The sequence below is a fragment of the Ammospiza nelsoni genome, chromosome Z, assembly GCF_027579445.1.
Source record: "Ammospiza nelsoni isolate bAmmNel1 chromosome Z, bAmmNel1.pri, whole genome shotgun sequence".
Taxonomy (NCBI): domain Eukaryota; kingdom Metazoa; phylum Chordata; class Aves; order Passeriformes; family Passerellidae; genus Ammospiza; species Ammospiza nelsoni.
Window position 1 is genome coordinate 80,721,786 of NC_080669.1, and position 27,030 is coordinate 80,748,815.

General features: G+C 45.4%; 1 protein-coding gene across 1 annotated transcript; it reads left to right on the forward strand.

Moving 5' to 3' along the window:
• Positions 1 to 7,139: 7,139 nt before the first annotated feature.
• On the forward strand, positions 7,140 to 12,487 carry LOC132086766 (phospholipase A2 inhibitor NAI-like). The gene is made up of 5 exons (XM_059492660.1): positions 7,140 to 7,240; positions 8,268 to 8,384; positions 9,817 to 9,966; positions 10,095 to 10,235; positions 12,103 to 12,487. The coding sequence occupies exons 1-5, from the start codon at positions 7,192 to 7,194 to the stop codon at positions 12,330 to 12,332; spliced, it is 687 nt and encodes a 228-aa protein (XP_059348643.1). The 5' UTR covers positions 7,140 to 7,191; the 3' UTR covers positions 12,333 to 12,487.
• The last annotated feature ends 14,543 nt before the right edge of the window (positions 12,488 to 27,030 follow it).

Sequence of the window (27,030 nt, forward strand, 5' to 3'; positions counted from 1 at the left end):
CTGATAGAGTGATCTTTTTTTCAGAAAAAAATGCAGTCCAGGGCAAAAATTAATGCCTTGGCCAATTCACATCTCCTGTTTCCAATAATGTAGTCTGTTTTAAGGAGGGTTTCCATGCCAGAGGTGTGCAGATGGGTGCAGTGGATAGCCAGAGGGAAGGAGTAGATGAGTGGCTGAATGAATCTTTGTCCTCCAAAATCCCCCAGAACAGCTTAGCACCTGCAGTGTATCAATGCCTCATCACCAGGTTGTCTTTGGCTGGCTCCTTTTTCCCCCCGCAAAACTGGGCTTTTAAAAGAAATGTATAGGTTCCCATTGTTCTCACTAATTCCTTCACAAATTCCAGTGGGATGTAGGAGGCTGCCACTTGTCTGTTGCCTTCCCAGGACCTGGGACCTTCATCATCAGCTCCAGCTATATGGGAGACTTTTTGTGCATAAAGCAGGAAAAAAACAAAGCCATCTAAACACCTTAAATCAAGTTGCCAGTGGCTTGGGGTCAGGCCACTTTTTCAAGGGACAAGAGCAGATCCAGGTTACTTGAGAGGCCACTTAGACATAATTCCTGAAATGCTGACTTTCCATTCCATTTTGAGATTCTGAACCAGTCCCATGAAAAAAAAATAAAATGTGTGGATATTAGTATTGTATTAAAAGAGTTCATCTTATGTATTCATTGGGTTTTTGATACCAGACCATGCAGCATTAACATTGGCTTGATGTACCAGTTAGAACTGGTAAACTGGTCTGCCTCAGCTGCCAGCCTGGAACTCTCTCAGTGAATGAACTCTGCTTCTGGTAAAGTTGCACACTGGAGAAGTTCACCAAAGAGGACGTTGAAATATGAATGTCTAATAAGAGGTCTGAATATCTAATCAGGATGTACTTTCTACATCATCCACCAATGGATTAAACAGGTGCTGTTTTCTTGAATGCTCAAAGATGACATTGCTGATGACTCATGCTGGAACAGGAAGTTCATTGAACACACTAACGTGCGTGCAAGTTTATTTTCCTTCAGGATATTTGAAAACAGTTGGATTCCCTGGTGATTATTCCAGCTGAAAAGGTTACTGCTGGTCAGGGTGCCAACAATTCATCAATGTTAATGGCATAAATGGCATAGTGTCAAAGGTAAAATAAAATGTCCCTTGCACTCCTTTAAATGTCTTGATCCCTTGAAAGAGGAAGTTTCATGATTTGATAGTGTTCAGCAATTTGATTCTGTGTATTTTCTCAGGAATGTTGCTGCACAGGTGCAATAACATGTTAACTGCCATAATTTTAGCCACAGAAGAAAACATTTAGGAAGCAGTTTTATGTTATTACATTCATATTATTTCTAGCCTTCTTCTTGTCTTCCCTGGTTCACAAATTCTTTGCCAACAGGAGCTCTCACCTTGAAGGACTGAGCTGGCTGACTGGAAAGTGAACCCTAAAGGGTATTTTTAAGAAAGGCAGATCCAGCACTGGCTGGAAGAGGGAAGGAGCCCCACTTTGGGGAGAGGTACAAGGAGAGGGCTCAGTGCAGCCACCTGGGACCTGGCACTGGCACCATGCCATGTAAGGTCCTCATGGGAAAGTAATATGTGAAAACTGGCACTCTATTACAGGAATGCTGCTCTTCCAGATACACAATAATTTCCTTCCTGACAAACTCTTGATTCTCTGACTCCCATGAGCCATGGGTGTGACTCTGCTCCCTTGAATCCTCTGGGTGCCACCAGCCTTCCCTCCCCAGGTCCTGGTTCAAGCACTGACCCCACATCAGCAATATGTGGGGAGAGGCAATAAAATCCCCTTCTTTCTGGCCTAGGGTTGTCTGGTGAAGCACTGGGGGGAGCACAGCTGAGGGGATACATTGGGAAGCTCCATATCAGGAGTGGCAATTAGATTTATACCGACCTATGCCTTGGCTGGTTCATTTATTTGTGCAATCGCAGCTGAGACAAATGACTGTCAAATAGACCTGGTCTAGTGGAAGGTGAGAGGGTGTTGGAACTAGATGGTCCTTAAGGCCCCTTTCAACCCAAACCACTTTGTGATTATGTGAAAACTTCCTCAGCAATAATCAGTGAGCACATGGTGAGACTCCTGCCTGGGGCCAGATGCAGTAACCACTGCAGGGAGTGGTTGGAGTTGGCAAACGAGCTTGCAAAGCCACTCTCCATCATTTACCAACAGTCATGGCTCACTGGTGAGGTTCCGGATGACTGGAAGCTGGCCAATGTGATACCCATTCACAAAAAAGGTGCAAAGGAAGATCCTGGTAATTATAGACCAGTCAGCCTGACCTCAGTACCTGGCAAAATAATGGAACAGTTTATATTAAGCGCCATCACGCAAAATTTACAAGATGGCCAGGGTATCAGACCCAGCCAGCATTTAGGAGGGGTAGGTCATGTTTGACCAACCTGGTCACCTTTTATGACCAGGTAACCCGCCTGGTGGATGCAGGGAAGGCTGTAGATGTTGTTTACTTGGATTTCAGCAAGGCCTTTGACACTGTCTCCCACAGCATACTCCTAGACAAGCTGGCAGCCCGTGGCTTGGACAGGAGCACTCTTTGCTGGGTTCAGAACTGGCTGCATGGCCAGGCCCAGAGAGTGGTGGTGAATGGTGCTGCATCCAGCTGGTGACCAGTCACCAGTGGTGTCCCTCAGGGGTCTGTGCTGGGGCCAGTTCTGTTTAATATTTTTATTGATGACATGGATGAGGGTTTAGAGTCCTTTATTAGCAAATTTGCAGATGACACTAAGCTGGGAACATGTGTTGATCTGTTAGAGGGACAGAGGGCTTTGCAGAGGGACTTGGAATGGTTGGATGGATGGGCAGAATCTAATGGGATGAAGTTCAATAAGTCCAAGTGCCGAGTCCTGCACTTCAGCCACAATAACCCCTGCAATGATATAAGCTGGGGACAGTGTGGCTGGACAGTGCTCAGGTGGAAAGGGACCTGGGGGTGCTGGTTGACAGTCGGCTGAACATGAGCCAGCAGTGTGCCCAGGTGGCCAAGAAAGTCAATGGCATCCTGGCTAGTATCAGGAACAGTGTGGCCAGCAGGAGCAGGGAGGTCATTCTTCCCCTGTACTCGGCACTGGTGAGGCCTCACCTTGAGTATTGCGTCCAGTTCTGGGCCCCTCACTTTAGGAGGGACGTTGAGATGCTTGAGAGTGTCCAAAGGAGAGCAACGAGGCTGGTGAGGAGCTTGGAGCACAAGCCGTATGAAGAACAACTGAGGGAGCTGGGGTTGTTCAGCCTGGAGAAAAGGAGACTCAGGGATGACCTTATCACTCTCTTCAACTTCCTGAAGGGTGGCTGTGGTGAGCTGGGGGTCGGTCTCTTTCTCTGGGCAACAACAGACAGAAAAAGAGGACACAGTCTCAAGCTGCGCCAAGGGAGATACAGGCTAGAATTAAGGAGGAAGTATTTTACAGAAAGAGTGGTCAAATACTGGAATCATCTACCAAGGGAGGTGGTAGAGTCACCATCCCTCGAAGAGTTTAAAAAAAGACTGGATGTGGCACTTGGTGCCATGATCTAGTTGAGGTGTTAGAACATGGGTTGGACTCGATGATCTTAAAGGTCTCTTCCAACCTAGAATTTCTGTGATTCTGTGATTCTGAGTTGCTGTGTTGTTTCCTTGTCTGGTTAACCAGACAGTTTTTGCCAGTCTCTGTTCTGGAGAACTAGGAATCAGCTCAGAAAATGGGTTGATTTGAGTTTTCTTCTATAGCTTTCTTTATGGGCTGGATGACTTCACCATTGCAATGTCATAACACATTGTGGTTCTGTCTTCTTGCATTATGGTTAAACGGAGGTCAGGGGACACCTTTGCTCTACTGCTCCCACAGAACCGGTGCCTGGGCTTTTGGAACACTGCTTATTTACTGGAGGTATTACTCAGGCATGTTCTTTCACTGGACGTGTTAGAGCTGTTGGAGTCTCAGACAGCCCTGTGTTAGCATAGCTCAAATGTTAGCCCAGTGAGGAGGGGAAGTTAGCATTGTCTTCTAAAGAGAAGAAAAGGAGACACGTTGTGTTTACGAATGGCCATGGTGATGGTCCCTGCAGCCTTTTCCAGGATCTATGTCCTGGTGATGTGGGTAAGGGGTGACATCCCTGCTGTGGCTGCCAGTACTGTGGGTGACCCTTTGGGTGCAGCTGAGCACCCCAGCCTTGTGTACAGGGCTTCATCCTGAGCGCCAATTTGTCTGCCATTGCAGAAAGGGCTTTGCTGGCTCTGGGCTGCTTTAGGGGAGCCCTTGTCACCGTGCTGCAGTGACTGTGAGGGACGAGGGCTGGCAGCCACTCTGTGCTTGCCTGGGTCCAGGGCTCTGTTGGATTCACCCTTCACCCAGGCACATCCTCTCCTCCTGGTTCCTTCTCAAGTGTTTCATCACAGGAAGAGGGTGCTCCTCTTGGCCCCAGCTGATCTCACCATCAGAGGGTTTATCCTTAGCTCTGACCTCACTTCTTCTTTTTTAAAGCCAACATTGTAATTCTCCCTTAGGAATCCTCCCTTTGAACACCAATTAGGACTGTGCAAGGCTTTCATTCAGTATCTCCTACAGGAACTGTTAACCCCAGTTCTTCTAGCCTTTACTTTCTTTGTCACAATTTTGTCACTTTGATTTATTTTTCAGAGCTTTCTGACCTGGGTTCTTCAGCTGTGATATAAATCTGATATATTATTTTCATGCTTTGAAGAGATACCTTTATGTTTGGGCTGTTGGAATGAGAGAAAATGGCATTAGGTTGTGCCATGAGAGATTTTTATTGGATATTAAGATTAGCACTATTGGATTGATGGCTCGACTCAATGTTCTTAAAGGTCTTTTCCAACCTAAATAATTCCTGATTTTATGATACCCATTGGAATTTTCTGCTACAACTCTGCAGGACAAATTCACATTTTTTTTTTTAGATGCTCTAGCATCTAGAGGGATGTCTTTCTTCTGCTGATCATAGAATGATTTTCCTTTTCATTTTGTCCCTTTTCATCTCCCCTTCCTACCAATGCTATTTTCAGGGTTGGATTTTTAACTTTTCTTGTGTCACAGATTCTCTGACCTCCCCAGCCTCTGTCTCACCTCCCTGAAGATATGAATGCTGTGTTATCATCCTTCTCTCCTTCTGGAAACACGGACACACTGCAGATGGCAGGCACTTTATGCACACCATGAAATTAAAATATAAGAACTAATTTCGAAGGAATCTTGAGAGAGAGCATCTAATCCATCTCTCAGCCCTGGAGCAGGATCCTATCAACTGATATAATCCCCTAATAAATACTGGTCTAGTCTGTTTTTCCAAGCCACCCAAGATGGAGGATCCACACCTTCCCAGGCAATCAGCTTCACTATTGCCACTGTTTGAAAATTCCCCCAATATCTAATGTAAACCCTCCATGACAGTTTTTCCTATCCAGCCCTGTAGACCTGTATGATGTGACTGGGAGTACCCTGATCACCTTTGTTTTCACCTTCTCTAATAAGTGTTATTTTCCAGGTCTCTTATTGCTGCAGATGGTGCCTCCTCCTTGCTGTGCTTGGTTTCATCCCTAAAAAACACACAAAAAGGCTGCAGCTTCAGACCCTCCCTCCCTGAGAGGTGGGAAACAGGTGAGTTCTGTATGATTCAGTGAGACTAGTGTGCTCATATTGCTCAGGGAAAGCCCCCAAGCACTTGACTAATCATCTTAAATGAAAGGGCCTGAAATTAAAACCACCAGAGGCAGTCACATCTTCTCATCTTCCTATCTGTATCTGCAGTCCCATATTTAGTCAAATGGCAGAATCACCCCTATCTATGTACCCCTGCGTGGGGACATGATTTTATTCTTTGTGAGGTTTAAGACCAATAAGAAATTAATTTTAATCCTGAACAGGCAGCAGTCAGGACTTTGATTTGATTTTAACATATCTACTGCATCATGAGACCATTTCTGAGCTGAAAAGATTTCTGGGTGAAGATATAATTCTCCCTGGTTTCCTTGTGATACCATCTTTATGGACAATGGGGGACCAAGGCTCTTACCCAGTGTGATTCCCATTCTTACAGCACTGTGGGCTTAGCTAAGAAAGTGGTCCCACTGGACTAAATATATTGGGAAATGTCAGAGGACAGCTGTCCTTTGAAGACGTTATTCTCAAATGGGAAAGGAGCATGAGGGCACTTCAGTTCTTCCCGTCTGTCAATGCAAAAAGTCCTGGAGGGTCTGTGTCCAATACGGTGCAGGACAAGAGGATATCTTCAGGGTAGGGTGTGGTTTCAGTGAGGCAGCACATCCTGGTAAAACCTGCCCATGGGGCGGGAACCCTGTGGGCCAGTGCCAAGTTGGTCACTGCCACTTCTCATTAGCCCATCATGAGATGCCAGGGCATGGAAAACTGCTATAACCTTACCTGATCTGGGACCAGGCTGTCTTGCATCCGTAATTTCTCTATGCTGACTTGGTTTAATTTAAAGCCCGGAAGGACAATAGGAGACTTCCTTATCAACTGCCAAGTGTTTTATATCAAAACACAAACGCTGGAGTACTGGCTTTGCTGCTCTGACGTATTCAGCCCCCAGAACCCTTGACTGAGCCTGCTCCAAGCTGTGCTTTGGCAGTCACTTTGCAAACTGGAGCTGCACTCTAGCTTGGAGAAGAAGTTCACTGCTTTGGCACTGCTGCTTTCACACTGTACTGTAAGCATGAGAGCTCCTGACTCTATGATAGGAATGACAAAATGGGAAACCAACCACCAAAAACTCAACAGGGGAATTTCCTGGCTGCTCCTTGCTGTACTTTGTTTTTTTGGGCCTGACAGTGAGACCACCAGGGCTTTTCAAATGGTTTCCTCTCCATCGTCCATATAGATGGTGGAGGCTGAACATCGCTCAAAGTCTTTACCAGAGACATACCTGGTATCACCAGGAATGCCAGTCTTACCCCACAGGATGCACGCTCTAAACAGGGCAAAACCAAACAGCATCACTCATGTGAAGAAAAAGGCAAAGCCTGTGCTTTAAAAGAAAAAGCAAACACTGGTGTTAGTGCCCAGCAGTATATATATAATGTTCAGAAAACTTCCCCAACCTCTACTTCCCTAAAACACCCCTTTCCTCCCAGTTTATAAAGCCCTTGTGGCACACAGTGCTTTGTTGGGTGAGGTTTGGCAGCTCCCTGTGCTTACGTCCCATCAGCATGAGGGTATCCCTTGGACTCAGCTTCCTCCTGGCTTTCCTGGACCCAGGTGAGTTTTTCACTGGGACCTGTGGGATTGTGAGCCATGAAAGAGGTCTGGGAATGGAGTGTGTGAGGCAATTGCTGCCATCTGAGCCACGAACTCTCCTCATCTTGGGGGATTTGCACTGCACAGGGGAGAGGGTGACTGGTCTTGGGGGATCTTTGGTCCCATGAGTCAATGTGCAGATGAGGGTGTTGGCATTAACAAAGTGAGTTCACAGTCTGATTTTGTGTGGTGCTCACTGGTGGTACAGCCAGGACAGACACCAGAGTGACTCAGGTTGCCCTGAGGCAGCCAGACCTTTGGAAAGCTGAATCGATCTCCAAGCTCATTTATTTTACTCAGGTCCAGGGCTGTGTGACATTTTGGACATCATGTCATCTCAGCTGTCCTTCAGCTCTGCTCCAGAAAAGCACAGCTCTCTTGGAGGACTTGGGTCACAGCAGATGGCATGGCCACTGCAAGGTGCCTTGGTTGGCACCTGGGTTTAGGTGACACATGCCCTGGGCCTGTTCATCTACACACTGGACTCTGTGGGTGTGTGTCATGGAAGAGATCCTGTTTGCTCTCTGTTGAAAAACATGCTGTTCCTTTCTAAGTGTTTCCTGAAGAATATCTGATATTCTGGTCTGCTTAAAGTGTTCCAGCAGGTATCTGGTGAAGTGGTTTCCCCTAATGCCTACAAAGAAATAAACAAAGAGATAATGCTTACAGAGAAAGCCTGTAGTTTGTACAGAGCACGGCCAGTGCCTGCTGGCAGCTCTTGTTCCCCAGCCACTCAGGTGCCCTTATTCTCTACGAAGAGAAAATCTGGGGTCTGTGAATCCAGGAACACCTGAGTGCCTGCCAGGATGAAGGGTTTGCAGGGCTGCTGTTGTCAGCAACTCTGGAAAAGCCCAGCACAGATTGCACAATGAAACATGAGGGAAGAGAAATGTGAAAAGTGCTGATCAATGCTGAAATCAAACATCAGGGAAAGAGGAAGTGAGATCCCTTATGGCTGCTGCTCAGGAATGTGTCCTCCTCTCCCCAGGGACCTGCCTTCAGTGTGAGGTATGTCACAGTATGGGAAAAAGCTGCTCTGGCCCCATGAAAACCTGCACTGGTGGTGAAGACACTTGTGGCATTATTCTGCATGAAGTCCTAATAGGTGAGACATCCTCTAAGCCAGAGTGGCTTTCAGAGTGGGGCTGGCATAGGGACTTGCCTTTCTCTCCCTGGTTCTGTTACTGTACGGACTGTACGGTCCATCCTTGGATAACCTGTTCCTTTTTCTTTTACTGACAGAAGACCCAGAGATCAGGATAGTCTGGGACAGGAAAAGCTCTTTATTCTTCTATTTTGAGAAGCAGTTTTCTAGTGCGAGGGTTTGGTTCTTAGTTGTGGAGGAAAGGACCAAAACCTCATAGTGGGGGGACACACTGGCTTTTAATTCTGGTGAAGGTGAATAGTTGAGTCAGGAAGTTGGGAGATTCAACCTTGACTTACACTAAGGTGCTGACACCGAGTACTGGGGATGCACTGGTGATGTGTGGAGAGAGAAACCTGCCTGTCCTCAAGCTGGGATGGGGACACCATGCAATCCTGGAGTGCCACCAGGGCTGAGCTATCACCTTATCATAGTAATCATCATCATCATCAATCAGTTTAGGTTGGAAGAAACCTTGAAGATCATCTAGTTTCAAACCCCCTGCTCTGGGCAGGGAGACCTTCCAGTAGACCAGGTTGCTTAGAGCCCCATCCAACTTGGCCTTAAACACTGCCAGAGATGGGAGACACACACAGCTTCCCCTGGCAACTTGTTCCAGTGCCTCACCACCCTCATTGTCTAGAATTTCATCTTAATATCTAATCTTCTTTTAGTCTGATGCCATTCCCTCTAGCCCTATTCGTTCATGTCCTTGTCAAAAGCCCCTGTCCAGCTCTCTTGTAGCTCCTTTAGGCACTGGAAGTTGCTATGAGGTCTCTAGAGGAGCCTGCCCTTCTCCAGGCTGAACAACCCCAGCTCTTTCAGCTTGTCCTCAGAGAAAATATTGTCAACCAGTAACCACATCCCTGTAGCTGATAAGTCAAAGCTGATGCTGAGCCCTAACACAGCTGGACACTGAGTAGTGTTAGAGGCATGGCCCAGCCTCAGTGATGTGATTGTTACCTTTTAGACTGGAGTCTGGCTCATATCCTACCAGCTTTGGTGCTGGCAGCTCCAGTGCCTGCCTTCTTCTGCTGCTGCACCCACCTTTCATCCTCCAAGCACTTCAGCAGACTCAGTTTAACCATTCTCCTCCCCTTTACACCCTCTGGGTTTGGCTGATGGGTGGACCATGTCAGGATGCTTGTGGCTGGGATGGACTGTGCGCTCTGCAGATTTTACACAGGCTAAGCAAGCCTGTGCTTTGGGTCAGAGGCACGTGTCACATCCTCATCTCTGCAGTGTCCTGGCTCACAGTGGTGCTTCTCAGGGGGCTTAGGGGTCCCTCTTAGGCCCTGGGACAGCTGCCTAGAAGTTGGTACATGAACTAACGGGAGGGAAAGCAAGTTACTTTGTGTTGAAAAACTTGGCATTGCCTTCTGCTTCGTGACAGGGGGGATGGCCATCTCTTCATCCATCAAGTCCTGCCTGCCATCCCACGTCTGCAACCTTGGTCCCGTCACTGTGAACTATGGGAAGGTGAAAGCAAAGAGCCACTTGGTTTGCTGCATGGGTGATGACTGTCGGACCACCTCTGTGTCATGTAAACTCTTTATTTTCCTTGCAGCCCTTCCCCTCTCTGTCTGATCCACCCCATGGTGAGGCCATCACCTGTGTTATTCCTCTCATTCCCTCACTGAAAGCAGCTACAGCCCCTGCCTTTCATTCCAGTGCCACCAGATAATGATGTGCCCAATGGATATCAGTGTCCTGCCTGCTACAGTGTGGACTCCTTTCAGTGTGGCAATGAAGTTGTAAACTGCACTGGATCTGAAGACCAATGTGTTGACCTTGCTGGGTTAATGAATGCAGGTAACTGCCTATCATTTGGGGCTGTTTTTCATCTTCTTGGTAAAGTGGGTGAAATTAGTCTAAGATAAAGCTCTACTGAGATAAGAATGGGCTAAAGGTGTGAAATAAAAAAAAAAAAAGGGAAGATATAAGGAACTTAAAACTGAAAACTGAAAACTTTAGGCTGATCAAAGGGCAGGTGTCATTTTCCTTTCCTTCTTCCCAGTCAGGCATGGATAATTGCTGGAATTCTTCATAACATGGCATAACTGAGACCAAGAGTGGAACTGGTTTCTTGGGGCAACCTGGTACATGGGTGTGTAACAAACCTGACCAAGCCCCTGAACCTGCTGGCCCTAGCTAGGATGTATGAGGGTGAGCCTGGATCTGAGCCAGTTGCAAGCTCCGTGGAGGATCAAATGGAGCTTTGCAGAAACATTGCTTTTCCCATGGGGTAACACCAGTCATGTGGGAAAAGACACAGTTGCAGTGGTGCTTTTGCATGAGGAAAGCCAGGGACAGGTCCCCTGCCTTGAAGTCCAGCCTTTGAACAGCTCCCTCAGAAATCTTTTTCCCACCTTAGGTCCTGTAATTAGAGAGAGGAAAGTAGACAGCAATTTTTCTGGTCACTCTCCTTTCCATCCCTGCTGCAGGTAAAAGACTTCCACCTGCCATGGCACACCTGTGCTCCTGCAGGCAGGGAAAAAACCCATGGAAATAAAGGGCAGCAACCAGCTGTAGGAGCAGACTGAAAAACAATTATCTTGTATATGGTTATGGATGAAGTTCCTTTGACTTGATAATATTGCTTGGTGATGATGTGGTGCCTGAAGGTCCTTCCTATAGACTTTACTAATGTGCTGTCCAAACCCTGAATTAGATCATGTTTCACAGAGACAACATGAAGGAAAATAAGAATTTTCATAGTCACAGCAATGAAAATAGAGTGGTAAAATTAATTCAGTGTATGACTGAAATAAAAAATCCTCCCAACTTGTCTTAACTTGATTGATCAGCCACTGTGAATGGGGAAGGCCTCTGCAGTGTGATAAACTGTGCAGAGAAAGCAGCAGTGTAGGGGAGCACAGGAAGGTGAGGAGCTAATGGAATGCCTTTATTTGTATTTGAGATAAAATTGTCCAACAAAGTATTCCAGACCTCTATAATCTGCACAGCAGAGACACATGAACAACACTAGCAAAAGCAAGCAGCAGGAGCAAGAATATCTGAGTGGAGAGTTGGGCACTCAGCACCTGCTTGGATCTCCTCTCGTAAATGCTCCAGTGGTGGCAAAGGACATGTTCAGTGTTTCAGTGGGCCTGTCAGTAGGTTTCTGTCTTGGTTTGGCTAAAATACTATAAAGACTTTGAGAAATAATTCCTCTTAATAAATGGCTCAGGCTGTCTTGTCACTGAGACTTCTCAACTCCATATCAAATCTGACTGAGAGAAAGTTGTCCAGTTTGAATGTCATGAGAGGGTCAGAGAGAGAAGGAGACAATGAATACCTGGTGTACTGCTACACAGCCCTTTAGGAAGCCAAGTTTGGGCAGGAGAATCTTTAAACATGAGAAAGAGAACTACTTAATACATTTTCACTTTTTAAATTTAAATGCTTAGAATTTTTAAAAGTCATCTTTATTTAGCAGAAAGAAAGAAGACAAACCTTAAATTACTTGTATTTCGAGTAAACCAAGATGGCCTTGCTGTTTCCTCAGCTTTGTTCACGGGATGGGAACAGATAGTGCTGGTGGGTTTGGAACCAACTGGATGTAATGAATGGGCAGTTCTTAGGTTGGAAATGGGCACTCCACTGGCCAGGGTGGGATTAATGACGGGAATTGGATCCCCTGATACATACCATGCATTTCTTCTATTTCCCTACACAGGTGGACTGTCTCTGAAAGCTGCCATGAAGGGTTGCACCACCATTTCTGAATGCACCATGGTAGGAGATGGCAAAAACAGCCTGGGGATGATGGACATAAAGCTGAAACGGTTCCAGTGCAGACCAGCTTCTGCTATGTACAGCGTGGTGTACAGTGCTGGGGGTGCCCCTACACACACGATCTTCCTTCCTGTCCTATCAGGATTCATCCTGGAGAAGGCACTTTTCTGACTCTCACTGGTGCTGGGTTGAGCAAAACCCACAGCAAACCCCAGCAGTGGTTTGTAACTTAGACCTTTTTGCTGTAGCTTCTTCTGCATGGGGATTTTATTTTCAGATTAGCTCTTCTTTTATATTTTCACAGAATAAAGACAGCACTTACACTTCTTTTGTTTCCTTGTTGATTTAATCTCATTTAAACCTTCATCAGTTCAATTGTGGTTGGTTTTGTGTTGCATTCTCTCACTGCTTTGTCCATACTGAGACCATATGAGACTGTGTGAAGTCTTCAAACCCTTCACAGGAATTGGGTGCTCTCAAGCCAGCCTTAGAGTCTACATCCACTATCTCAGTATAAGTGGCAACTTACAAAAACCACTTTTCCAGGCTCTGGAAAGGACTGGACACAAGTTCCTGAGAGGTTCATTCCAAGTAGAAATGTCACTTGCCCCTTTTTCCAATGCTTGTATGTTGTTGGTCCAAGCAGGAGCCTGAGTCCCTCAGCCCAAAGGGCTGTTCCTGGCCCTGGGCCAGAAACAGTATTTGCTTCAGAGTACAAGACACTGCAGTAAGCAATCTGCACCTGGCAAGAAGCTGCCTTACCAGACACTCACCCATTTAGTCTTAAGTTTCATGATTATCTGGAATAAATGCTTATGTTGGGAGCTTTTAATTAAGGTAGCTTTCCATGGTGACAGACTGCTGGGGGTCCAACTAATGGGAAACTTCAGCTCCATTCTTATTTCCTCTCTGTTGGCTGAACTACACCCACAGCTTGTATAGCCTTCCCACTTCTACATTTGCCATCCCCTGGCTATTCTGCCCCAGCCACCCTTGCCTCATGGGCATCCTTGGGTTGGTGTCACACAAAAGCACAGAGGAAAACAGCTTGTCAGGCAGCATTGCCATACCTGGGACTTAGTGGTGGCTGTGGGCTAAAGGATGGAGGGGTGAGAGCTCTGAGAGATGCTGAGGTATACAGAGGAGAGGTGTTAGCAAAATTCAACATCTCGCTGTGTGTCTGCTCCCAGAGGAATGGCCCAGTTTGGAGCAGACTACAGGACTATTAAGCAAAGTTCATGGTTGTATCTGCCCCTAAAAGCCCCAGTGTGCCTGTGTTCACAGTGGTTCCTGGATGAGGGAAGAGATGACAATGTTTACTCCATGTTCAGAAGGCTTGATTTATTATTTTATGATATATATACATTACATTATAACTATACTAAAAAGAAATAGAAAAGAAAGGTTTCCTCAGAAGGCTAAGCTAAGAATAGAAAAGAAAGAATGAAAACAAAAGGCAGCTCTCTCAGACTCTGTCCGAGATAGCTCCATCTTGATTGGCCATTAATTATAAACGTCCAAGAGGGGCCAATCACGCGTAGACCTGTTGCATTGCACAGCAGCAGATAATAATTGTTTACATTTGTTGCTGAAACTTCTCAGCTTCAGCAGAAAAAATCCTAAAGAAAAGATTTTTCACAAAAGACGTCCCCCACACCCCAGCTCAACAGGGCAAGCACACGTTTTGGGCATGGGGTTCCAGGGATCAAGCAATGCAATTTTATCTCCTAGTTCAGTGCTAGGAAAGCCTTGGCTGCTGAAACCAGACCGCAACATGTGGCAGTAGTGAGTTGACTACGCCTACATGTGTATGCATGAATGTATACGTGATCAGCTTATAACTTGCAGCATGGGGACTGAATGTTCTTGCAGTTTTTGTCTCCCCTGACTTTCCCTTCTTCCCAAACAGGCTGAAACTCCTTTCGTTCTAGTATTCCCACCAAATTATTTGGGATAAAATGTCACATTATCTATTATAATAAAGGGGCATGGGTCTGAGAGTGAAAATTAATTTTTGAGGTAGAGAGTGAACTAATAATACACATTCAACGCAGGCTAAAGAGTCTGGTTAGACTCAGTTAATTATTTGCAGAGGCTGTACAATTACAGTGGATGTTAAAGAAGGAACACAGTTCCCTCTTCATGGTGTAGCCATACACTGATACTGCAGCGACCCACTCATTCAGCATTTTTCCAGATCTGATAAAATCCTGGAATGAAAAAAATTCCCTATCTGTGTAAGTACATTATCCCTGAACACATCTCCTGCACGCTCACGTGGAACATTGCATTACTGTCCCTGGCACCCACGTGGCAGACCTCGATCCGCTCCGATGGCTCAGCCCTTCCCTTCCTGCTCATTCCACTCCAGCCTGTGATCCTATCAGGATGGAAAAGCTGAATGGATCTGTTCAGCCTGGTCAAGACTTGGGTGATACACATCCAGAGAGCCATGGTGCTGGGGTGGTATTTCGGGAAGGACAAGGGGGAGAGCAGACAGCAATACTTCTGATGAGGGTTTGTGGTGCAGAAAGCAGAAGCAGCTTAATTTTGACCTCCAACTCAATGTTGTGGCAAACAAAACTGTTGCAATCTGTGGCTGCATAAATGATGGAGTGATGAGTGGAAACAAACCTGCATCTTTATGACTGATACCCTTGTGCTTGATCCTGTTCCAACATCCACATTTTAAACTGCTGTTACAAATGGAAAACATGAAATAAAATGCCGTACAGCGAAAGTCTTCAGGAGCATAATCATTTGATTTTACTGAGAAACAAAAGGCAGGGATGTGCCTTGTTTACAGGATATTACCACACTAATGTGGAATTGATAAGATCTTAAAGGGCTCTTTTATACACGGGAGTGCAGCAATAACCTGACAAAACCAAAGGAGAGAAAGCAACACCATCACTGTGCACAGAATGCAGCCATCAGACCAAATGATCATGAGCTTTTGATGTCTGAGACCTAGAATGAAGACCTTTCAGAAATGGATGCAGACAGGTTAAACAAGGTTCAGGCAGAGCTGGGGGAAAACGTGATAGACTGGGTGAAGGTGATAGGATGGTGAGCCTTTCTGACTTCACCTTCTGGCTTCTGAGGAGGGAGATGATGTTGAAGTGTGTTCAGATAAAAGCCACACAAAAGATGGAAAAAAAACCCCTGGTGACGCCAAGTTACTAAACCAAATCAAACAGAGGCATCTTGGTATCTTGAGCAAGGAGAGATGAATGAGCAGCTCTTGCCTCTCAGTAAGTGCAGGGTGTGACAGCAGAGGGGGAGCATGTCCAGAGATCCCCTGTAAAGGCACCACTCTGGGAAACATGGGAAGCCCCACTGCCCACAGGGTTAAACTGAGGATATGCAGCAAGGAGCAGCCCTTGAGGCCACAGGCATGTTGGGGAAGGGCAAGGAGAGATGGGGCCAAACCCCACCACTGTAAGTGGAATGACTCCTGCTGATTTTAATGGGCTGTGAACCAGGCCTTAGACACCAAAATGGGTTGTTTCCATCTGCAGCTTCTCATTATAATATATACAAACCCTACTCCCACACAGACGCGCGCATCCAGACATGTGAACACCAGATCCTCCCTTAGATCCTGCAGATACTTCAGCCGCCAGAGACACAGACACTCACAGCTCTGCATGGCTGGAGCTGCCTTCCTCACCCTCAACACCCACCATGTCATCAACAGCCTTTATCTCCCCTTTTGTACAGCCAAGAGGGCTCAGACCGCTGTCCTGCCTTCCCAGACAGTGGAAAATTGACCATTTCCTGCCATTCCCTCTCTCTTCTCTGAAGTTTTGGTGCTTTACTAACATGCTTAGCCAGCCAGAAAGCCTGGTGGCAGACAGAAAACACATAGCAGATTTGAAACAGGAAGATGGACATGCAAGAATTTTGCTCAACAGGCTGGTGATTTAGTAGGGTAGAGGGAGGTGGGGACACAGCGCTGAGCTCGGTGGGTGGATTGGAAAGGAGCAGAGCAGCAGAAGTCATGGAGAAGGGGCTACATCTCTGTGCAGCCATGCACCATGCAAGGCAGCCCTTATCAGATACTAAAACCCCTCGGCTCCTTCTTCCCAGCATATCTGTCTGGAAATGATTTTTCTCTTTTTTTTTCTCACATTTTAGGAAGCATTCCTGCCCCCAGCTGTTTCACACCTGGAGCTCAGAACACCAGGATCCAATTTATCTGACCAGAGCTTGGTCTGGGGTTGTATTTGCAGAGGAATGCAAAATTGTTTCCATTTAAAAATTTTTGTTTAATGTAATTACTATGTTTCCCATAAGGAAGTTTTTGTAGTACCTTGGGCTAGCAGGTTCAGTGTGTATTCTGGAGCTCTCACTTCAAAGGCAAAGGGAAGACAAACAGAGAGTGAACAAAAAGGCTTTATTGCAGACAGGAACATGTGTCCTGCTGCACACCAGACATATAATTTTTTTCCAGCTCTTTCAGGAAAGGATAGGTGGGTTTTGAGCAATCTGACCAAATCTGGGCTTCAGCAAAGGGTCTGCATCTGAACATGTATTAAATTCCCAGGATGGCTGAGTCAACACTGCTCTTGGAGATCAGCTTCTAATTGAACTACACATTCCCTTTTGCACTGTGAGATCCACCACTGGCAGAGGCACCTCCACCCCAGACACAAAGTGTTGGGTGGGAAGGATCCCAGATCCAGAGTGATGTATTTTCCCTGGAGAACATATTTTACCTTAAAGCTGTCTAGCACAGAGAGCAAATGCTCCACAGGTCAGGAGTAGGATAACCTTGTGTCAAAGCCTGCATGGTTTCACCTCCTAACTTTTTGGACACTTCTACTGGATGAACACCTGCTGTTCCCAAATTTTCACAATATTTTCCCTTCTCTGGGTTGCAAATGTGAAGAACAGCATTTAGTATCTACTTCTGTTGCTGACACATGGAAGAAGCATCTCTCCTTCCCTATACATATCTCAACTATGGCAGACTGTCTTATGACCAGAGAATTATTCAGATTGGAAAAGACATCCAGGATCACTGAGTTCTCTCATGTGTATGAGTGAATGAAAACAAAATTTACACCTGCACCTAACGTGGAATCACCAAATAAATCACTCCAAGTGTACTTGTAAGGTTTACCAGTTGCTAGGGCAAGAGCTGATGAGCAGGAGGCTGGACGTCTGGGTGCTGCCGCTGCTGACTCAGTTGTTCGGTTTTCAGATGTCACAGATATCAGGAAGGGAATGTTTCTTTTGCATTGCATCCCATGGTCACACCTCATGTCAGGTTTCATGTCCGGGGAATAAACTCTTGAGCATCTTAGCCACAAACTTGTGTTATGCAGTGATGGATTCAGATTTTATCCTCAGAAGAATCTGGTAGGGAAAATCAGACTCTTTCCAAGCAGGATTCTGCTGCAAATGGTGTGGCCTGCTAGGGAAAAACCTGAAAACTATTGGCAGATGATTCCCAAAAGAGGAGCTGGTTGTGGGTATTGGCTCTGTGCAGGCTAAAGGAGCTGTGAGGTTACAACTTTAGGAAATCAAAAAACTTTTTGTGGGGCCCAGATAAGGACCCATCTCATAGGGCTGGTTGGATTCAGAGAGGCTGATGCAATTTGGGAAGTAGCTTGTCACAGCCTGTGCAAAAAGTCTGTTTGGAAAGCTGGCCTTGCTGCAGGAGCTCTGGAGGGGTGGCAGAGAGTGTTGCAGGATGCTGAGCCACGGAATGCTGAGCTCAGGGTATGCCTAAGAAGTCAGGCTTTTCATAACTTAACATAACTTAGGCTTTTCATAACTTAACTTAGTCAGGCTTTTCATAACTTAAGTTCCTACACAATGTGTCTGTAAATGGATGGGTTCAAGATGTTTTAATTAGTCCAATTCCCTCCTCCTGTTTCTTTATTATATTGCAAAGGCCATGACTGAGTATTCACATACAGTGACAGTGGTCTGACATACAGCTTTGCTGGACAGAAGTTTTTGAAAAGTGTGATTCAGACTGGTTGGTCTGGGACTGTAGCTGTGGCTTTATTTATTTGTCTTGTGCTCTCAAACCTCTATGGGTCACTCAGGAAACTTGCAGACATGAGCGTGGGAGACTGTTTTTCTCCTAAACTGGGAGATGAAATTGTCATTGTTTGCATGATGGCAAAAGGGACACTGCAAGAAATTAATTACGGTGTTATGAGGTCCTTCAGATTACAGGAAGTGATGATCATGATGCCAATTATGTGCTAGATTTGCTATGAACTGACAAAGTTGCTAACAAGTACCACAGGTCATGAATGGCCCCAGACTGAATGCACATGGTGCTTAGGACACTAAGGACCTGTGGGAAAAAAAAAAGCCATACATTTATAAATAACAGATTAATAAAGGCTGGAAAGCCCTTCAAGACCATCAAGTTCAACTTCTGAACTGAACACCACCACACCCACTAAACCATATCATGGAGTGCTGTGCCTACTTCTGCGGTACTTGGCAAGAAGACCTGGTCACTGGCCAACACCATGAAGGTTTTATCAAGTAATTAATCAGTATCATTCCCCATTTCCAGCTTCTCTTCCTTCCAGTTTTGTGCAGAAACCCCGGCCTGTGGGCCCTGCTCCCTTTGCCTGGTTGAGAGGGGTAAGCTGTCAGAGGCAGCTGTGGAAACTCCCTGTTTGCATCTTCATGGCTGATGTTCAGCCCCTGCAGAAAATCCAGACAGTCTGGACCAAAACCAAGCTGGGCATCTGGCATATGTCTTTCCCAATCCTTTTTCATTAAGAAATTTTGGTGTTTTGAGGCTATTTAAACAACAAGAATGGTGACTCAGGCTGTGCAGAGGGAGACCTTCAAGCTCTTTAGGATAGCTCTGAGCAGGAGAAGGACTGGTGGGGGACCAGAATTTACTGGGTTCTGTGACGCACATTCCTGGTACACATCCATGCTCTCCCATTCCTCCATCTGTGCTGGCTGGGCAGTTCCTCTCTCTGCAGCCCATCTGCAGCACATGAGGAACTGCTCACCCACCATTTTCGGATATTTAGAGGAAGATTGTGTCTGCCTGGTGGTCTGTGGGACATGCTGGAGCCTTACAGCTATTTCTGGCACAGGCTCTTCCTTCCCCTGCATCGAGATATTCTGTTGCCCAAGCTCAGGAGCAAACCCTCCCTGGCTGAGCAGCACTGCCACAAAACCTCTAAACCCACACCAGCTCAGCTTTTCAGCTCTCTGATGCCTCAACACAACCCACAGAAAAGTGTCAGAGAAAGGAAGGCTGGTTTAAAATCCAGGCATTTATGCTGGCTTATGTTTTCTGATTAAAATGAGAGCTGGCTGGCAGCTCATCATGGGGAAATAATGCACCTCTGAGAGAGACAACAAAGAGGAAAACAGACTTTCTTCCTGAAAAGATGCTTTTCTTCTGTTATTGTTGGCAACTCAGTGGGAAGGTTTACATCTCAGTTTCCCAACCTGCAAGAAGGAGTACACCTTTCTCAAGAAGGATTCTTCAGGAAGACATAAGCTGGCACCAGAGTCACCTTTTTCCTCTGCATTACTGGATTTTCAAAAATGGCTGGGTTTCTTCATCAAGATATGAGAAAATTCAAAAATACAAATTGAGCTTTGATGCTGTAAACTGGGCTCATCATCTCTCAGCTATCATGTAGACAGACTACAGTGACATAAATGAAAATGAATGAAATTACTGGAAAAAATTCACTAGCGGGAGCAAATACATGTTGAAATCAGAAAAAAAAAAAATCAGAATTTGAAACAAAAAGTCAGCCTGTCAGAGAAAATAATTTCTGCTGTGGACTTGGCAGTTTGCAGGTCTTGATGCCACGTGCTAAGAGTGCTAAAGGTCCCTTCCCTATTCTTATTCTGCTTTTTCTGATTGTGCCCTGGATCAGCACAGTGAAAGACATGGCAAAAACTGGTAACTGCAGCAGCTGCAGAGGGTGGAGCTTTCTAACATGATTTTGTTAGGCTATCTCCTCTTTCAGCATTTCAGAGTTGCTTTTCAAAGATCAAGGTCCAATGTTTCAGGAAAAAACCATAGTATCCCAGAAAAACAGAGATGGAGAAATCTCAGAAATCACCAGATATTGCACTCTTTTGCAGTGCAGCAAGTTACAATTGTTTTTCTCTGCAGCTTCTCCAGAAAATTGTCAGAAAAACCAGATTTCCTGAGGGACAGAGTGGCCTTTTGATGGGGTCACACTACACCTCTGGTGGGGATGTAATTTCTTGGCAGGTTTTATTACTGCATTTCTTTTCTCTTTCTCCCTTTCCCTCTCTGGCCTTTCTGACAATCACTCACACTTGCTTAAAATTAGCTTGAAAGTGACTTTAATGAGATCAGAAAATCTTTTAGAGGTTGCAGCAAGCATGACCTCACACTTCCACTGTGTCCCTAATTGATACTGCAGGTTATCCTGTACTAAGTCAGTGTGTAAAGTTCATAGTATTGTCATTTGTCAGTATTTTTAAACCTAATTACCTAGGGGAAAAAAGTGTTGCATTTACTTTTCCCCTGTATTTCTTTCCTTTTTCCCCACTATGTCCCCAAAAGTATGATTTCCACCACACTTTTCATCTAGTAAGAGATGTGCAAGATTTTAATTTGCTTACAGTTTTGTGAAAACTGGCAGCTGGATAGAGCAGAAAGATCTGTATAATTGCTGCTCCCTGCTCCTTCCACACAAGCCAGAGGCAGAGTTTTGCACAATATACCTGCTGTGGACCAAGGAGCACTTGTGTCCTGGATAATGAAGCAATTCAGGTACTGCTCCAAGCCAGCCACAGCACAGGACCCAAATCTCCAGCCAAGCTAGTAGCAGATGCTGGAAAGAGCTGCAGTATCTGGGTGGAGGAGATTGGAAAGGGAACTGTAGGAAAGGTCACCTTATTAACTCCATTGGTCATAGAGCAACTTATTTTTAACAGTGTCTTTTCCCCACAGGAGTAATTTTCTCTCCATCATTTCCAGATACAATTCTCATGGCTTTGGCAGCTACATCAGCCCTTGGATGCTGCATTTGGAGCAGGGAGTGCTGTGCCAAGAGCGGTCATAGGCCACAGGGAAAAGCCATGGAAGGGGAGATGCTGCTGCTTGGCAGGATGGATTTACAAGAGGAGTGGAGGCAGGGGAGGAAGCTGGCTTCCACAGAAGGGCTGCAAATGCGCCTCCACGGCTGGAGGTGATCCCGCAATTCCTTTTGCTGCTGTCCCTGGCTCCCATTGGAATCACTGCTTAACCACATGTCACAGATTGGTTTTATGAAAAATCCTTTCCTTAGGATTTTTTCTCCTGGGAAGCTGAGAGACCTCAGGAAGAAAACATAAACAATGATTATCTGCTGCTGTGGAATGCAACAGGTGCATCTTTGATTGGTTTCATGTAGTTGTTTCTAATTAATGGCCAATCACAGTCAGCTGGCTTGGACTCTTGGTCAGACACAAGCTTTTGTTGTCATTCTTCTTCTTTTCTATTCCTTGCTAGCCTTCTGATGAAATCCTTTCTTCTATTCTTTTAGTATAGTTCTAATATATAATTTTAATATAATATATATCATAAAATAATAAATCAAGCCTTCTGAAACATGGAGTCAGATCCTCATCTCTTCCCTCACCCTGGGACCCCTGTGAACACCACCACACCCACATGCACTGCAAACTGAGAGATTAGCAAGAGGACAACAGACACCTTTTGAAAGGCCAGCTTTTTGCCCCTTCTTGGCATTGGATGCACAGCTGCATTGAGTATCTGGCTGCTTCTTTTGTGCCCGAATGGCAGGTGATGAGTTTGAGAAATCTGCTCCAGCTCTGGATACTGGGCAGATGCAAAATTATTTTCCTTCATTTGCTTCATCTGTGTTTGCCCAGATGCTGCTGCAGGCCCTTGTGAGGTTCCACCTATTTGGCCCTGAGGTGCAGTGTGTCAGCAGAAGGCATGTGGCTGTATTCCCTGCACAGCAAGTGAATTTTCCATGCAATCCTTGGTCCCTGTGGATGACACTGCTGGGAGCCATGAGCAGGGTGTAAAGGCAAGAGGACAGTGCATCCAGTGGGAAGGGGACACAGAGTTCTCTCTGCTGCTGCTAGTAAAGCCAGTGAATCATCTCTTCCTACAAACAGTTTGTGTTGCTGGCTGCTTTTCACAGCCCTCAGCTTAATCAAATAACACAGGTTTGGATGTAGCTGCTGACCAAAAGAGTCTCTTCATTTGAGACTTCTTGCTAGGTTATGTGGTAAGGATGAGGAGATATTTCCAGAAGCCTGAAAATTATTTGCTCATGTTGCAATGTACTTTTGTGACAGGGAACGACCTTGGAAACTGCCAAAGCCTGATTCATCTGTTGGGCCCAGGGTAGTTTTTGGCCAAATCTCACAGTTTTATTACAAGTTTTGTTTTTTTAAAGTTTATGTTTTAAATTTCATATGTGGAAAGAGGTAGAAACCTCTGAGTCTTCATATCTTTCTTGACTAATATGATTGCTCCACAGAAAATTATTCTGCAATGAGCAGGATGCCTCCATTTCTTTGCAGTCTGACTGTGGCTAGCCTCTAACAAAGAAAGATACCTCTCCTACGTTTCCTTCCCCATATTCCCATTCCCCTCCACCCATTTTAAAAAGGAGAGACAGGAATTGTTTTCTCTTTGTCCTTGGGAAATCAGGACAAACTTTAGAAACCAATACATATGGTAGAGATGGCTGTAAGTCATGGGAAGAAACCCCCTCAAAAATCTTTAACAATACACTGAAACCCAGGTGACACTTTCCATTCTAGAATAATGTCTTATGAATAAACAGATGGTTGGCTGCAGTGAGCCCATCTCAGTGAAGAACACTGTACTCTCCAAACAGTGAGGAGCCAGCTCATGGAAAGTGGAGAAGGCTGACATTGTTATATTTTTAAAGCCTGAGCAGTTGAAAAGCTTCATATTCCCACACTACACTTTCCTATCTCTAAGTGAAATGCTTAATGAACACTTTTCTTGGGTAGAAATTTATTTCAGCTGAAGTTTGGCATAGGAAAATTTAAACTAAGTAACTTTGCTGGGTCAGCTTGACAATAAAATTCATATCCATTCAAGTCTCCACAGCTTCTAACAAGCATCACCTCAGGCTTTTTTTGTCTCTATTACTACTTAATCACCTGGCTTTTTGCACAGGTGATAATGTCACTGTGATCTTTGCCTCTGACTGTATGGTGCAGTGAGTTTTGGAAGATGATTTCAGGGGCAGTTTTGGGCTTTTCAGCTGCTTTCAGTGATGCTCAGTCTGCCCCTTTCATAGACAGGGAGGTTGCAAAGTTGGAGCAGAGATTGGTCAGAAAATATTTGAGGATAACCTAACGAGGATGGGAGTGAGAAGAATGTTTCTCTCTTCCTTTCCAAGCTGTGGCTCTTGTTGGAAATGTGTTTCCAGCCTCAGATGGAGTCTTTTGGTCAGAATTACCTTCTCACAGGTGACTCTAAACTTGAACCAATTGTAGATGGGCCAAAGACAGTGAGCCTGGGTGTAAGGATCCCACCCTCATTTGTAATTTCAGCTCACATCTCTTCCAGAGCTGCAGCAGTTTGTGGGAAAGGTCAGTTTGGTTAAATGAAGGGCTTAACTGACAGTCCAAGAAGGATGGGGGTCAGCTACCATGTGGGCACAAGCTGGGAGTAGGTGATACTTGATTCCTGTTTAAAAAATTTGTTTGAAAATTCCCAGCAGGAGCACCTTGAATAGCTACAGCTCTTGTAAGAGTAACAGTTCTCCTGTGCATCCTCAAAGAGTTCAACAGGCAGGAGAGGTTTGGGGAAAAGGTTTGTGCAGGGTTCTCTCCTGTCTTTGAAGCCACTGTCTTGAGAGGTTTTCTCCGCTCTGCTCCACTAGAGCCTGGCAATCAGCTTGGGTTTCTGACAGCTTCTGTCATGCTATGCTTAAAATATTGCTATGTGCCAAGATGAACACATTATATTCATACAGAGCCAAAAGTTTATTAAAATCTTAACTTAAGAGATACTACATTTATTATTAGTCCAGTTGAAATGATACTGACATTTATAATCCAGATTAGTACAGAAAAATCAACTTTTCTTTGCAGCAGTTTTAAAAGCATTAAGACTTATTAGTCGTAATGCTCTTAAAACTGCTGCAAAAAAAAGTTGCAATATCTAATCCTCCTCTCCAGTGCTGTCCTCACCTCCTGATGTCCCTCAGTCTGGTGGCACCAGTCCCCTCAAGCAGAGTGATGGTGGTGGCTTGTCTCTGTGAGTCATCAGTGTCCTCAGTTGTCATGAGGACAAGCACAAAATTTGTGATGGTGTTCTTTGCTCCTCAGGCCTGCAGTCTGTTTGAGGCTATTTTTATGTTTTTGGGGTTGTTTTTTTTTTTGTTTTTTTTTTTTTTTTTTTTTTTTTTCTCATTACACTCTTTCTCCTTCCTAGTAGTTTCCAGCTGAAATTTAAAAGTTGCACAACAGCTTTCCCCAGCCTCAATTAACCTAAAGGGCTGTTTCTTGTTATGCAGTGACCACCTATGCTTGCCATTTTACCCTATATGCTAACACAGAGATACAGCCAGAACAGGTTATACAGAAGTTATTTGACCACTGGCAATTGTTAATGTAAGCTAACAGCAGTCCAGATCAAGATAAGCCTGGATGCCAAAGCTTGTGTCTTTCACCAGCAATTTCAAGAATTATATTTACTGGGCTGTATCAATGCTTCGACAGAGCAAATATTTTTGCATCCTATGGCAGTATAAGGAGACAAGAAGCCACCATAAAAAGGTGACAGGACCCTGCTTAGTGACATATCCTTTTTGATGTGCTCAGGTGTAAGTCTCACCTTGCAGGTGGAATGAGAACTGGTGGGATGTTTTTATTTTGTCCCAGGATGTAAGGAGCTTTTGTCTATAGATTTCCATCCTTTTCTCCATTGTATGTTTGTTCTGTTGAGGTTATATTGTATCTGAGAGAAGGATGATGTTTGTTTCTCTTCTCTTTCTTTTCTTACTGACAACTCTGAATTGTTTTCAGCCTTTAGTCTCTGAGGTGTTTGAAGACAGTCAAAGCAGGTGACACTTCTGCAAAGGTTTTTTGTAATAGGCAATGCTGTCAAGCATTCCCCTTGGGAATAATGAGAAGAGTCTCAGGGCTCTTTTCAATCCCAAAAGTAGTTTTGGGATTGAAAACCCGCTCTTTATTAACTTGAAAAAATAAGCGAGATGCAAACATTTTAAAATTTTGTTTTAATTTTTTTTGATACATTGTTCAGTGTCTGATATTATGCATGTCTACAGTGCTAGGCCTGCTGCAGCTGGTGGTCAGCTCAGAGATGCTGAGGCTGTCTGAGTAGGTGGGTGTGCACTTGCTTTTCCCTTGGGTGTCAGTCCTTCTCCCTTTCCAAGGGCAGTCCCGCACAGGAGTGGCTTCCCAAAGGCAGGGGTGCTGCTGCCACCTCTTGGAGCTGGGAATCAGGAACTAGCCCTGCACGGGAAGCACTGTCATGGTGCACTGGAAGAGGGCAGAGTGTGGAAAGCACAGGGTGGGCACCTTTTGGTTTTGGTCATGCCTTTCACATGGTAAGCTGTGCCCTGGTGAAGGCCAAAGATCTGAAGCAGGTGTGAATTTTGGTCTTGTCTAGATTCTCAAACAGCTCAAGATCATCCATACAGGTATTTCATTTCCAAAGGATGTTTTTCAGTTTAAGATATAAATGGTGTGAGATGCGGCCCTCTGCAGTTTCCAGGGGCAGCTGTACAGCCATGTAATGAAAGCCATCTTTCTGAAGCTATTATTGCCTCTAAAATGCTATTGAAATTCTTCACTGCTATATGCATTACTTTCATTATGATAAATGGAAGGGTCGAAACCAGGTTGCTTTAAAGTCACACTAAGATCTGACCTGTTCCCTATGTAACTACAATCATTACTTTCTGTTCTTTGCTATCTTGGTTCTTAAGTGGTGCTTATCAGCGTAATATCTGTGTGCTATCTAGGAATGCATTAAGCAACAGATGTTACATGCTGAGCTCCCATCCTGCTCATGGGAGAAAAATATGTGTAATTATACTGTTTTGTTTGAAATGCTCATTGCAGCAAGCCAGTCTCTCCCCTGCTTTTCCACAGAGGCACACGTGCAGACACACATGTAGAGCTCTCCTTTTAACCTCGTGGAGGTTCACAGGAGGCAGGGAGGCTTCTGATGGCTTTTAGCAGTGGGAAGGTTTTGCTCCATGGACTGTGGCTGCCCCCACACAGACTTTTCCTCCTGCAGAGGAGGGGAGAGTTCTCAAAGGAGAAGCACTGAGGGCAGGCAGCCTCAGCCCTGAAGCCACAAGCTCTTTTGGACAGTTTGGTCTCCTGCTACCAGCACCTTTGCAAAGAGGGGGTGGAGGTGATTTGTGCTGCTCTCTGGGAATGTGGTGGCAGCTCAATGCAGCCCAGGATTCAGAAAGAGTCTAGCATTGTCCAGGTTTATCCAAGCATTGATGTGTTGTGCTGCGCAAACGATACCACACTGAGTCTGGGCAGCACAGGGCCCTCCTGCTTCCCAGTTTTTCCTCACACAGTCCTTATTGTTCACCCCCACCCCTTTTCCCCCCTGATTCCTCTGTTTTTACCCTGCCCTTTTGGGGTGGTTGGAATGGGAGTTAAGCCAGAAGCTGTCCTGCTGTGTAGGTCCCTGCCTGTCTGAGGCCAGCCCAGCACAGGGCCCAGGGCAGGGACCCACCCTGCAGCAGAGATCCGGACTAGGCCTCTGTGTTGAGGGTGCTGTGGGATCTCTGCTCTCTGGCTGCTGGCTCCTAGCTGGGCCTGAAGGCACCAGCTCTGATTTACAAGCCTTCTGTGACAGAGTCCTGATCTGCAGATCACCAGGCTTTGAATTTTT